The sequence below is a fragment of the Furipterus horrens genome, unplaced genomic scaffold, assembly GCF_987537825.1.
Source record: "Furipterus horrens unplaced genomic scaffold, mFurHor1.1.pri manual_scaffold_4, whole genome shotgun sequence".
In the NCBI taxonomy this organism is placed as follows: Eukaryota; Metazoa; Chordata; class Mammalia; order Chiroptera; family Furipteridae; genus Furipterus; species Furipterus horrens.
This window is the reverse complement of record NW_028327174.1, coordinates 168,490,308-168,503,313: the sequence shown is the minus strand read 5'-3', so window position 1 is coordinate 168,503,313 and position 13,006 is coordinate 168,490,308. Positions and strand designations below refer to the sequence as shown.

The following is a 13,006-nucleotide window of genomic DNA, read 5'->3' as shown; positions in this document are numbered from 1 at the left end:
TGTATGACCCTTGACTACTTTGAAATTCAGTTAAGAATTGAAGGAATAAGAGACACTAGCATTTCTTTTCCCTAACTCCAATGCAAAACAACTTGGTCACATTTAGGGGACCTGAAGGTTGCTGGTTTGATTCCTAGTAAAAGCACATGCCTGGTTTGTGGGTTTGGTCCCCAGTAGGGGTGTGTGTGAGAGGCAGCCGATCCATGTTCTCTCTCACACCAGTGTTTCTCTCCCTCTCTTCTTCCCTCCCTTCCCTTCTCTCTAAAAATAAATAAATAAAAATCTTTTTCTTTTTTTTTTAAAGAATTCATCTTTAACATGTTCAATAGAATGAAAAAGGAGGGGGCCAGCTCTCGATTAAAAGAGTAAGAGACATAACAGTCAGATGTATCACGGGTCTTGTTTGGGTCATAATTAAAATAAACCAATTGTAAAGACATTTTGAAATAATTGGGGAGGTCTAAATTGGGAATTGGTAGGTATTAATATTGTGAGGAATGATAATGACTTTTTATTTATGTCCATATTTTTTATAGATGCTCATTAATTATGGTTAGGTGAGATATGACATCTGGGATTACTTTATAATTTTTAAGCAATTAAATGAAAGAAGAACATAGATGAAGCACCTGTGGCAAAATCTTGATAACTCTTGAATCTGGGTGATGAGCATCTATTATATCATTTACCTACTTTTAGTATGTTGGAAGTTTTTCATAGTAGTAAAATAAAAGAATTCAATGAAACAGAGTATGGGTAGCAGGAAGTTGAAGTGTAATAAATAAAAGGCCAAAGTGTCACCCCAAATATCCTTCTTAACTAGAGTTTGATGCCAGCAGAGCTACAGTACCTATTTAGAAGACCAGAAATGTCACACTAAAACACAAAAAAGGATCCATTGTGAAGATTGAATGGCACCAGATGTAAACAGTCATTAAGGAACTAATTATTAAGAGGCCAGGTGGCAAGTTGTGTTTGAATTTTTAATGTGATGCCTTAAATAGTTATATTTCCCAGCTGGATTTTTAAGAGTTGAACATTTTTATGTTTTTGATATTTTACTTAGTTTTTTAAAATACAATTTATAATTGTTATTACTATTATTATTATTATGTTGAAGGTAACGATGCCAAATCTGTAAGCAAACAGTATTCTCTGAAAGTAACAAAACTTGCGCATGAAGCAGAACAGGCGAAAGTGGAATTAATTGAGACAGAAAAGAAGCTACAGGAACTGGAAAACAAAGATCTTTCTGATGTTGCTTTGAAAGTAAAACTACAGAAGGAGTTTCGTAAGAAGATGGATCCTGCAAAGTTGAAAGTCCAGGTAATTTTAAAATGTAATTGAGAAAACCTACTTAAAGCTTTCTGCTTTTGAGGATTCTTGTACTTAGTTAGGAAAGAAGTAGGTTTCCATTTTTACTAGCAAGACAAACTGTAATGCAGCTCTTCTTTTCCAGAGTGCTGGTAGGTTTATATAAAACTTCAATCTGGGTAATATATTTCTGCATTCAAGAAGTATATTGTCTTGCCCTGGCTGGTGTGGCTCAGTGGGTTGAATGCCGGCCTGCAAATTGAAAGGTCCTCTGTTCAATTCCCAGTCAGGGCACCTGCCTGGGTTGTGGGTAAGGTCCCCAATAGGCAACTGATCAATGTTTCCCTCACCATTAATGTTTCTCTCCTTCCCTCCCTCCCTTCCCTTCTCCCTAAAAAATAAATAAGATCTTTTAAAAAAGAAGTATATTATCTTAATCTTTTTATAAAAAACCTTAAGGTAAGAAATAATGATAACCGGAGAAATAGTGTCCTTTTCTGATGGACAAAAGATTGGTGATTAAATAATACATATAAAAAAAAGTCTGCATGGCACTTTGTAGACACTCAACAAATAACTGTTTCAATTTTCTCAAACCATAACTGACTGGTTGAAGAAAGGTTAATAACTTCTAGTACTATAACTTTTTCTTAATTTCCTAATGCTGGATTTAGATATAACCTCAGAAATAGCTACAGTTAAAAATTCTATTCTATAAGAAATATTTAAGAGAGATTTTGTGTACTGAAGCCATTTTCAGATATTTTTGGTGTGGTCAGAATTTGCTAGAATGCCTTTTTCATTTTTCATTCATAATTTATTACTTTCATACCTTTTCCACTGTAGGTAGAATGGAGTTGTGGGTAACTTATTCAGAGGTAACTTATTTATTTCTCTAACTGTTTCATAGTTATTTTATTTCAGCAAGGTGTTCACTGCATATCTCCTTTGTACCAGGTCCTGTTCTAAGTAGGAATGCAGAGGTGAACAGCCCTCCCAAATCCCTCCTCCTGGGGTTTTGTAATGACACCTCAAACATCTGGACATTGTCACCAAAGTTTTTTACCTAAGTTGCCTCAAGAACTGATTAAAGCAATGTGATAATTGTCCATATTACACCTTCCACTTTCCTTCAGAATACTTATTTTCACTTAGTTGTTCACCTCAGAGAGTCCTGGGATTAACTCTTTTTTACATTCAGGCTGTGATGTCTAACAAAGTTCTTATTTTAACAAAACATTAGTAGATTAAAATGAAGTTTTTTCCTTTGCATTTATTATAAAATTTTATTTATAACTTTATAGTTTTATATCCTCGCTTCAATTCTAATTCTTTTTTTAAAAATTATTTATTTATTTACTTTTAGAGAGAAGGGAAGGGAGGGAGAAATAAAGGGAGAGAAGCATCAGTGTGTGAGAAGTACATCAATGGTTGCCTCTCGCATGCCCCCGACTGGGGACCTGGCCTGCAACCCAAGCATGTGCCCTGACTGGGAACTGAATAGGCGACCTTTCAGTTTGCAGGCCAGCACACAATCCACTGAGCCACACCAGCCAGGGCTGATTATAATTCTTATACTCAGTATTAATAATAGCTAGAATTACTGTTTTTCTAAGGAGGTTATATTTATTCTATATATCTACTGTTTAAGTCTTGTTTATGGATTTAGCAAAGATTATTTTTATATGTTCTATGTCTCACACAACTAAAATGGTTTAAGTGAAAGATTATTAGTAGGGTTTGTGAATTACCATGTTCCTTTTGTTTTCCAAGTTTCTTGCTGCATCCTTTTCTGCTAACAGTTCTGGTAAGGAGAGGAAAAAACACACAGAACTTAAGTTTAAAAGAAACATCTCACACAGCAGAGGACTGAAACAAGATTCCCATGTAGTTTTAGAAATTTCTGTGCCTTTGACATATCCATGCACAACTGATGGGGAGGGGATGATGAAGATGATGGAGGATGGTGGTGGTGATGAGGAGGAGGATGATAGTTAACAGATGTTAAGTGTCTACAAAGTGCTATATACATACCAGGTGTTTTGTATGTATTACCTAATCATTACTTAATCCTTTGAAATGGTTTTTTTTTTTTTACCCTAATTTATAAATGAGCAAGCTAAAATTTGGAAAGCTAAAATAACTAATTTCAGGGTCACATAGTTGTAGTAACAATACCAGTTTTCAGTATTCTAACATATACTTTAAATATTGAAATACTAGAATTTTTTGTTATAATTATTTGTAAAACAAATTTTTTAATTAAAAAAATCTGAAATCTGTATTTTTTATGCCATTGATAATATATAACTATATGCTGCATTAATATATATATTTTTATTTTTTTGTTTTTCTTTTATAGTTGTCCCATTTTCCCCCCAATGCTCCCTCCCCACCCCCCATTACATTCAGTCCCCACTTTATTGTCCATATAACTGGTACACTTATGAGCATCTGTGGATTAAGTACAAAAGACAATGACAACTTATCTCACTTTTAAATAAGATTTCCAGTACTTATACTGATGTGGAAAAGACACTAAAATGCTAATATGATCATTTTGCTCTAGCATTCCAATTACTATCAAAATTAAATACAAGTTCAGTTTTTTGTTGTTTTAATTTTTGCCATGTACATATATTTTTAATTAAAATACTAATAAAAAGCAAAGAGATTAATTTTGTTCTCTTTGGCTTTCAGCATCAGGTAGTCTCGTCATTCTTCATATCTAGTGAAAATTATGACGGTTGCCCAATTGTAAAAGTAGAAATATAGAAAACAATTTTGAACCTCTCAAAACTAAAAAATAAGTTAAAATCTAGGCAAAATGTCTACCCTTGCCATTGAATGAAAAGTTTTTTACTTGAGGTTTATGAGAGGTGCAATTTTTCATTTTGAAATATTCCATATGATCTCAGGTCTTACAGAAGAAGCAACAAAATAGTAAGAAGTTGGCATCACTTTCGATCCAAAATGAGAAACGTGCTAATGAACTAGAGCAGAGTGTAGATAACATGAAATATCAAAAGGTACAGCTGCAAAAAAGACTTCAAGAAGAAAATGAAAAAAGGAAGCAACTGGATACAGAAATTAAGCGGGATCAACAAAAAATCAAAGTAATATTGTCGTACTTTCCTGCTAAGCATAATATGAAATATTAAATGGCGCAGAGCTGAGGAAGCCAAGGTCTTGACTTCCTTGGCTTGTGAGGTTTCTAACCTTGGCCTGCCCTTGGCTGCTTTCCTTATTCTCTTTAAAGCTTTGTTCATCTACAAAGTAAAACCTGTTTACTGAATTCTGAGTACTGTCTTGAAGGCTTTGACTTCACAAAAGAAAGTTCAGTGGTATAATTTCTCAAACTAGGACCTTAACTTTAGTTGTGGCTGTGAAAAACATATAAAGCCAACTTTCTTAATAACATCTAACATTTGAAGGGGATTTCCCATTTTCAAAGTGCTTTGAAATGCATTGTCCATGTGGTAACAAGGTAAAATGGTACCATTTCATTCACAGTGAGCAGAAGAGTGATGAGACCTGTTCATCCAGCAGTTCTATGGGATGGCTTGGGATGGGGAAGAACCAGTGGTGTCAGCTTGGGCATAAGTTCAGATACCAGCTCTCTCAGTTTCTAGCTGGATCATTTATTGAGAAAACCACTTAACCTTTTGGAGTTTGTTTATTCATATCTGTAATGGCCTTAATCATACTCGCCTCACAGGGCTCTTTTGAAGATAGAGAGGATGATCATGATCATAATAACAATAACAGACACTTATCTAGCACTACATACCAGTCTCTTTTGTTGAAATGTTAAGCCAACCCAAAGCTTGGAACATAATTGCAGATTTCCTATATATTTAATTTTGGAATGCAATCTATTCTCAGACTTAAAAAAAAAAAGAATTTAGTGATGGAAAGGAACTTAAAAAGCATTTAAGCCAAGTTACTGATTTTTTTTTTTTAACAGCTTTATTCACCCATTTAAATTATACAGTTCAATAGGTTTTGGTATATTACATATTAATTTTTATAAGTTGTGGTAAATATATATATATAAAACATGAAATATATCATTTTAACATTATTCAGTTGTACCTTTCAGTGGCATTAATTACATTCACAGTGTTGTGCAACCATCACCATCTATTTCCAGAACTTTTTCATCACCCTAAACAGACACTCTGGATCCATTAAGAACTCCCTATCCCCTCCTTCTTCTAATCTGCTTATCTCTCTATGAATTTGCCTGTTCTAGATATTTCATAAAAGTGGAATCATGCAATATATTTGCCTGGTGCCTCGCTTATTTCACTTAGCATAATATTTTCAAGGTTCATCCACATTGTGCCATGTATCAGAACCTCATTCCTTATGGCTGAGTAATATTTCATTGTATGCATATACAACATTTTGTTTATCCATTTGTTTGTTGATAGACATTGGGTTGTCTTCATCTTTGGCTACTGTGAATAATGCTGTGATAAGCACTGGCATACAAGTAATTGTTCAAGTCCCTGCTTTAAATTCCTTTGGAATTGAAATACCCAGGAGTGGAGTAGCAAGCTGGGTCACATGGTAATTATTTAGCATTTTTGAGGAAGCACTAAATGTTTTCAATAGTGGCATTGCCGTTTACATTCTCACCAGAAAGGTATGAGTGTTCCAATTTCTCTACACCTTTGCCAGTGCTTGTTATTTTCTGTCTTTTATTATAGACATCCAATTACATGTGAAGTGGTATTTCATTGTGGTTTTGATTTGCACTTTCCAAATGACTAATGATGTTCAGTTAAATGATTTTCATATGGCTTATATCTTCTTTGGAGAAATGTTTATTCAAGTTCTTTACTTTTTTTTGTTGTTCCTATTTCAACCTGTTTTTACTTTATTATTTATTTTTTATAGAATTTATTGGGGTGACCCTTTAATAAAATAAGGTTGAAAAAGGTGACGGGATTAAGGAAAAAAAAATCTCATAAAAACTGATAACAGCATGATGATTACCAGAGGGGTAGGGGGTTGAGGGAGGTGGAAAAGGGTGTATGGGTAATAAATGGTGGTGGAAGGAGTCTTGTCTACTTTTTAATTGTATTGTTGTCTTTTGTTGTTGAGTTATAGGAATTCTTTATATATTCTGAACATTAAACTCTATCAGATACATGACTTTTTCTATTTTATCCCATTCTGTAGGTTGTCTTTAAACTTTCTTGATAATATTCATTGATGCAGCAAAGTTTTTAATTTTTGTGTAGTCCAGTTTATTTATTTTTTCTTTTGTAACTTCATGTCTAAGAATCCACTGCCAAATCTAAGATCATGAAGATTTACCCCTTTGGTGTTTTTTAAAAGACTTTTATGGCTTTAGCTCTTATCTTTAATAGGTTGTTGATCCATATTTAGTTAATTTTTATGTATGGTGTGAAATAGGAGTCTAACATCATTCTTTTGCATGTGGAAATCCATTTGTCCTAGCACTATCTGTTGAAGAGACTATTCTTTCTCCATTGAATGGACTTGATACTCTGGTCAAAAATCAATTGGCTATAGATTTATGAATTTATTTCTAAACTCTCAATTCTATTCCATTTATCTATATGTCCATCATAATGCCAGTACCACACTGTTTTGATTACTGTGTCTTTGTAGTAAGTTTTGAAATTGGGTAGCAGGTCCTCCAGCTTTGTTCTTCCTTTTCAAGATTGTTGTGGCTCTTTTAGGCCCCTTGTAATTTCTTATGAATTTAAGGATCAACTTTTCTATTTCTTCAAAAAAGGCCACTGGAATTTTGATATGGATTGCATTGAATCTGTAGATCTTTTAGTGTGGTATTGACATCATGACAATATAATGTCTTCCTATCCATGAGCATTTATTTAGGTCTTCAATTTCTTTCAGCAATGTTTTATAATTTTCAGTGTTACTAGTCTTTTACTTCATTGGTTAAATTTATCCCCAGATATTCAATTTTTTTAGATGTTATTGTAAGTGGAATTGCTTTCTTAATTTACTTTACTCATTCTTAATAATAATGGTAATAGTCTCTTCATTGAGGATGCCTGGATGATCATGCTACAGCTGCCTATGTTTCCCAAAGGATGCTAATTTGGATGGATTTTGGGTGAGAGCAGAAACTCCCGGCACAGCTTAGGACTGGCTGGCCTGGCAGGGGGGTGGCAGGTTTATTCTTCTTGAGGTGTTCTAGAGGGGACAGACTCTGAGGCAGAAGACTGCTATTCTTCCAAAACTGTGTAGTTTTTTAATAAAGACTTCTTTCCTTTATCACCAATAATAACAATGTAATAATTATTATTATGGCAGTCATTAATATTTACTGAGTATTTACCCTCAGTCAATACTATGCTAAGCACTTATGTGCTTTAACTCATTTAATTCTTCTTTCTCCTATATTTTCAACTTTTCCTTTTCTCCTAGAATCCTACTTTAAACATCTTAGATAGTTTTCTAGATCCTAAAATTATCCTCCTTCAGTGTTATACTAACTACTCTCTCTATCTCTTCTCCCCTACATAACCAAACTTATTGGAAAAGTTTACTGTATTTGTTTCTGTTTTTTTCTGCTTCCATTTATTCTATTTTCTCCAGTTTGGCTTCAAGCACCATTTTAAAGCTCAATAAAGTTCACTAGTGTGCTCTCTCTCTCTCACTAAAGTCCTTCTCCTTTTTTTTAAGTCCTCATCCAAGGACATTTTTTAATTGCTTTTAGAGAGAGAGGAAGGGAGGGAAAGAAGCATCAGTGTGAGAAACATTGATTGGTTGCCTCTTGTATGTGTTCAGACCAGGGGATTGAACCCACAACCTAGACTTGTGCCCTGCTGGGAACTGAACCGCAGCCTTTTGGTTCCAGGATGATGCTCTAACCAACTGAGCTACACTGCTCAGGGCTAAAGTCCTTTTCTTAACACCTTAGTTGCATCAAGCACAGATCACTACTTCCTCCATCTTGAAATATTTTCCCCATTGCCTTTGTAGAATTATTCTTTGTTTTTTTTCTCTGATTGTTCTCTAGGTCTTCACTAGCTCACCCTACACTATCAGTCCTTTGCATATGGGAATTCCTCAAGTCTCTAGCCTGTGCCCTCCTTATCTTCTATATTTTGTCCTGTGTTAACCTCATCTTTTTCCATGGCTTTAGTTAAATTCTGACAACTCCCAAATTTAATCCTTAATCCCAGATTTGCACTTTGAGCTCTGGATTCATATCTAACTGTTGATATCCTCATTAGGTTATCCTGTAGATGAATTTATGATCTTCCTTACTAATTTTCCCACTGCCCCCCCTCCCTGCTTCGTTCATGGGGAGAAAATATATTTTTCCAATGTGCTTTACATGATATTTTAATCTGTTCAGTTGGGTAAGATAGAAATTTGGCAGTCATCCTTGACTCTGTCCTCTTTCTTATTATCCATATCCAACGAACCACTAAGTCCTATAGATTATATTTTCCAAATATCTTGAATCTGTTCAATTCTCATTTCTATTGCCAATGTCCTCATCTTTTTGTTACAGTCCTTCTTCCAATATGAGAATCAGGCCTGCCTGTCATTCTTATGTTCTTTGGGTCTTAGCTGCTCATCTCTCATAGGCCACGGCTTAAACAAACAAGATGTAGAACTCTTGCCCTGGCCTGTGTGGCTCAGCTGGTTGGAGTACAGTATTGCCCCATAAACCAAATGGTGGCAAGTTTGATTCCTGGTTAGGGCACATAGCCAGGTTGTGGGTTCAGTCCCTGGTCAGGGTGTGTGCAAGAAGGCAACCAATCGATGTTTCTCACACTGATGTTGCTCTCTCTCTCTTTGTCTTCCTTCCTGTCTCTAAAGGCAATAAAAAATTGTCCTCGGGTGAGGATTAAAAAAAAAAAAAAAAAAAAAAAAAAAAAAAAAAAAAGATGTAGAGCTCTCTAAATCTGCTTAGGGAAAAGAAAAAAAACTTTTGGTCAGAGTGTGTATACTGCTGAAGTGTAATTCTGCCTGTAACTTAAACTTTTTACGTTCTTATGTAGGAAAATTTTCTTCCTTTAGCCAAATGTATTTCACATTTTAGGGAAATGACCCATTTAAGGGGGAGAATGAGTATTCCAGAAAAAGGAACAGTCTGCCCCAAAGATATATTGAAGTTTGTACTACTTTATGCACAGACAGAAAACCTGCTCACAGTCCTAAAGGTCCTCTTGCCCTCTGTTTGGAGCTGACACTTCTATTTGTCCATTTTCCACTCAACAATATCACTTCCAGAGACTACTATGACTTCTGCATAGGTTCTTCTTAGATCAGCAGTTCTTAACTGAAGTCCATGGATGAGCTATAAAGAAAAAGTATGGGAACTCCTGGAATTGTGGGCCATAGTGTGATCTTGGGCTTTTTACTTCTTTAAGCACCAATTTCCTCATTTATAAATTTAGTTTATAATAGTCCCTGGCAATAGAATTATTGTGAGGATTAAGTGGTGTACTTAAATAGATATAAAAAGGCTAGCATAGTGCCTGGAAGAATGTTATTTTAGTATTGTAACAGTGATTACCATATAAAATAAAGGCAATATCCCTGGCTGCTGTGGCTTAGTGGATTGAGCGCCAGCCTGGAAACCAAAGGGTTGCTGGTTCGATTCCCAATCAGGGCATATGCTTGGGTTGTGGGCCAGGTCCCCAGTTGGGGGCATGTGAGAGGCAACCACACATTGATGTTTCTCTCCCTCTTTCTTTCTCCTTTCCTCTCTCTCTAAAAATAAATAAAATCCTTTTTAAAAGGCAATAATGTCTACTGCAACATCTAGAAACGGAAACTAGACCTACTGCAATAGTCTTAAAGCATGTGGGGAAGAATAGGAATAGTAGATAGTTAGCTCCAAGTATAAGGTGCCTTTATTCAAGCATCCTGAGCTTGCTGTGACTATGACAGGGGCTAAACTGTAACTATGAACTAGATCTATGGAAGCATGAAAAATTGATGGGTAGTAATTATAATAGAGTCCAAATTCACCCATAATGCAACTCAGGTGGACAGCAAAAATTTATTTAGTCTATAGCAAACCCGTGTTCATTATGAAATTCCCTGACCTTGCTCAATCCATGTCATCGTAATTGCTGGATACATGTGGGAACTAACTAAATGTCTAGGCTGTTTAAAATTTTCATGATAATTTAAACATTTCCTTTAAATAATTCTTAGCTCTCTTGAATAAGAATATTCATTCTCTTAGTCTCTTCTGCCCTGTGCTTCTCTTGCTAAGATGGAATCTGGTGTATGTGGTGGTTGGGTATATTGCTTTTTATTGCATTCTGTGGAGTTGAGGGGAAAGTGGCCCCCTGAGTTGCAGTTGGTCCTTGGATGTGATTACTGGAATCTCTTCTCTGCTGGTCTCTGATGATGAAACCTATGGCTGGCATAACTCATAGTCTGGTCTTGCTTTTAGCTTGGTGGTGCTTTGACCTTATCTCATGTCCTAATGGTCTTCTACTTAGGTTGTGGTCTATCCTCACCTTCAGTTTTCAACTCAAAGTCCATGTCACCTGAGGCCAAGGGGTCCAGTTAGTCTCTTTCCTGACTGTACTTTGCTCTTTCAGCAAGGCTGGGCAGTCCCACGTAGGTGTGAGCCTCTGCACTGTAGTCTACATTTCCTATCTCTGCCCCCAGTGATACCTTACTTATCACCTCCATTCTGGGCCAAAACTTAAGAGAAGAAAATTGGGACACACATCTTTCTTACTGTCTTTTTTCTCCTTTTTGCCAATTCCCAGGGCTGGAAAATGGTAGACTTCCGTTTTACTTCCTTTATACCAGTACTTCTGAAATTACCTGTGGAAAGTTACAATTTTTATTTTATTACTAATTTATCACAGCCCAATACTTTTTAAAAACATGAACTAGTAAACTAATAAAATAAATCAAAATATATTATAAAAGTCCATCTTTTATTTATTAGATTCAACACACATAAAATCATTCTGTCAAATTGTGATAAAAATTTCTAAACACTTCCAATTTCTGTACTTACCTATCATGGACCAGTGAGAGGTAGTATGCAGACTGGCCCACTTTGATTCATGGTGTCCTTCCTGATTCCTGCTAAGCTGTGGTGGTTGACCGTGGCATCTCCTCTAAAGAGCACTGAGCATTGGGCCTCTTGATGTGACTCATAAGATGTGGATGGAAACTAAAGGAATTTGGAAAATACTCCTCACAGGACCATGATCTTCCTTGCAAGGCTATTCTCATGCTGCAGAATCTGATTTTTGAGTGTCAGAAATGGATGAATACTTTTCTTTTTACATTTCTATTGTTATAAATTCTAATATACCCATGGCTGATAGGTGCCTTGGGTGGACGAACTGAGGGTAATGAGTTGACAAAGGCACAAGAGTAAAGCACCTTTATAATTTTCAGACTTATCCATGTTACACTAATTTGTAACACCAGGAAAGAAAGAAAGAAAAAAAGAAAACAAAACAAACAAAAAGGTTTGCTAGTAAACCCTGATTTTTGATGTGAGATTTTATTCATTCAGTGAGGGCCTAATGTTATTTTCTTCTCAAATAGCCCCAACCTTCATCCACTCATTTCCTTTCTTTTTTTTTTTTTAATGTATTTTATTGATTATAGTGTTACATTTGTTCCAATTTCCCTTCCCTCTGCTCCCCTCCACCCGGTGGCCCCCCTCCCTCCCCTTGTCCCCCCCTTTTAGTCCATGTCCATTGGTTGTACATATAGTTCTTCTCAACCTCTCTCTGTCTATTCCATTCCCTCCTACCATGATCTTAATTCCTATACCATCTCCCTCTCTTTCCCCCTTCCCCTTCCCTGCTGACCTCCCCCCCAATATGTTTCCCATATCTATAGTTCTTTTTCCACTCTCATTGCCTATTTAGTTTGCCTTTGCTTCAATTCCCTAGCTTCTGTTGTTGTTTCTTGTGATGCAGTTTTCATTTTAGTGTTCATAGTTTTGATCCTCCTTTTTCTAAACCAGTCCTTTTAACATCTCATATAACAGTGGTTTGGATCTAATGAACTCTTTCAGTTTTATTTTGTCCTGGAAACACTTTCTCTGCACTTCTATTCTGAATGACAGCTTCGCTGGATAAAGTATTCGTGGTTGTAGGTTTTGGATTTTCATTGCTTTGAATATTTCTTGCCAGTCCCTTCTTGCCTGCAGGGTCTCCCTTGAGAAGTCAGCTGATAGTCTAATTGGGACCCCTTTGTACATGATTCTTTTCTTCTCTCTTGCTGCTTTTAAGATTCTCTCTTTATCTTTAACTTTTGACATTTTGATTATAATGTGTCTTGGAGTGGTTCTCCCTGGGTCCAGTTGTTTTGGAACTCTCTGTGCTTCCTGGACCTGTAAGTCTATTTCCTTCCCCAAGTTTGGGAAATTCTGCTTTATAATATTTTCACATAATTTTTCAATTTCTAGTTCATCTTCTTCGCCTTCTGGCAAACCAGTTATTCTTATGTTGGGCCTTTTATAGCTGTCCCAGAGGTTTCTGATCCTCTCATCCTTGCTTCCCATTTCCTCTCTCTGCACTGGTTGACTGTTTGTTCCTTCTCTATGTTCCAGTTTGTTGATTTGAACTCTGGATTTTATTTCCTCACCATCTGTCTCGTATGTGGTTTTGTTCTTTTCAGTATGAGTGTTTTTCAATTCTTTCTCATCTTTTTCCAGATCTTTTGTTAATTCTGT

At 35.8% G+C, this 13,006-nt stretch overlaps 1 protein-coding gene across 2 annotated transcripts in view; it reads left to right on the top strand.

Annotated features, from left to right (window-relative positions):
• KIF27 (kinesin family member 27) overlaps positions 1-13,006 on the top strand; it is a 90,836-nt gene that overhangs the window by 37,662 nt on the left and 40,168 nt on the right. For both annotated transcript variants that reach the window (XM_090275884.1, XM_090275883.1), the window contains 2 exons: positions 1,121-1,326; positions 4,233-4,430. In XM_090275884.1, the coding sequence (XP_090132010.1) occupies positions 1,121-1,326; positions 4,233-4,430 (404 nt within the window). The remainder of the gene's footprint in view (positions 1-1,120; positions 1,327-4,232; positions 4,431-13,006) is intronic.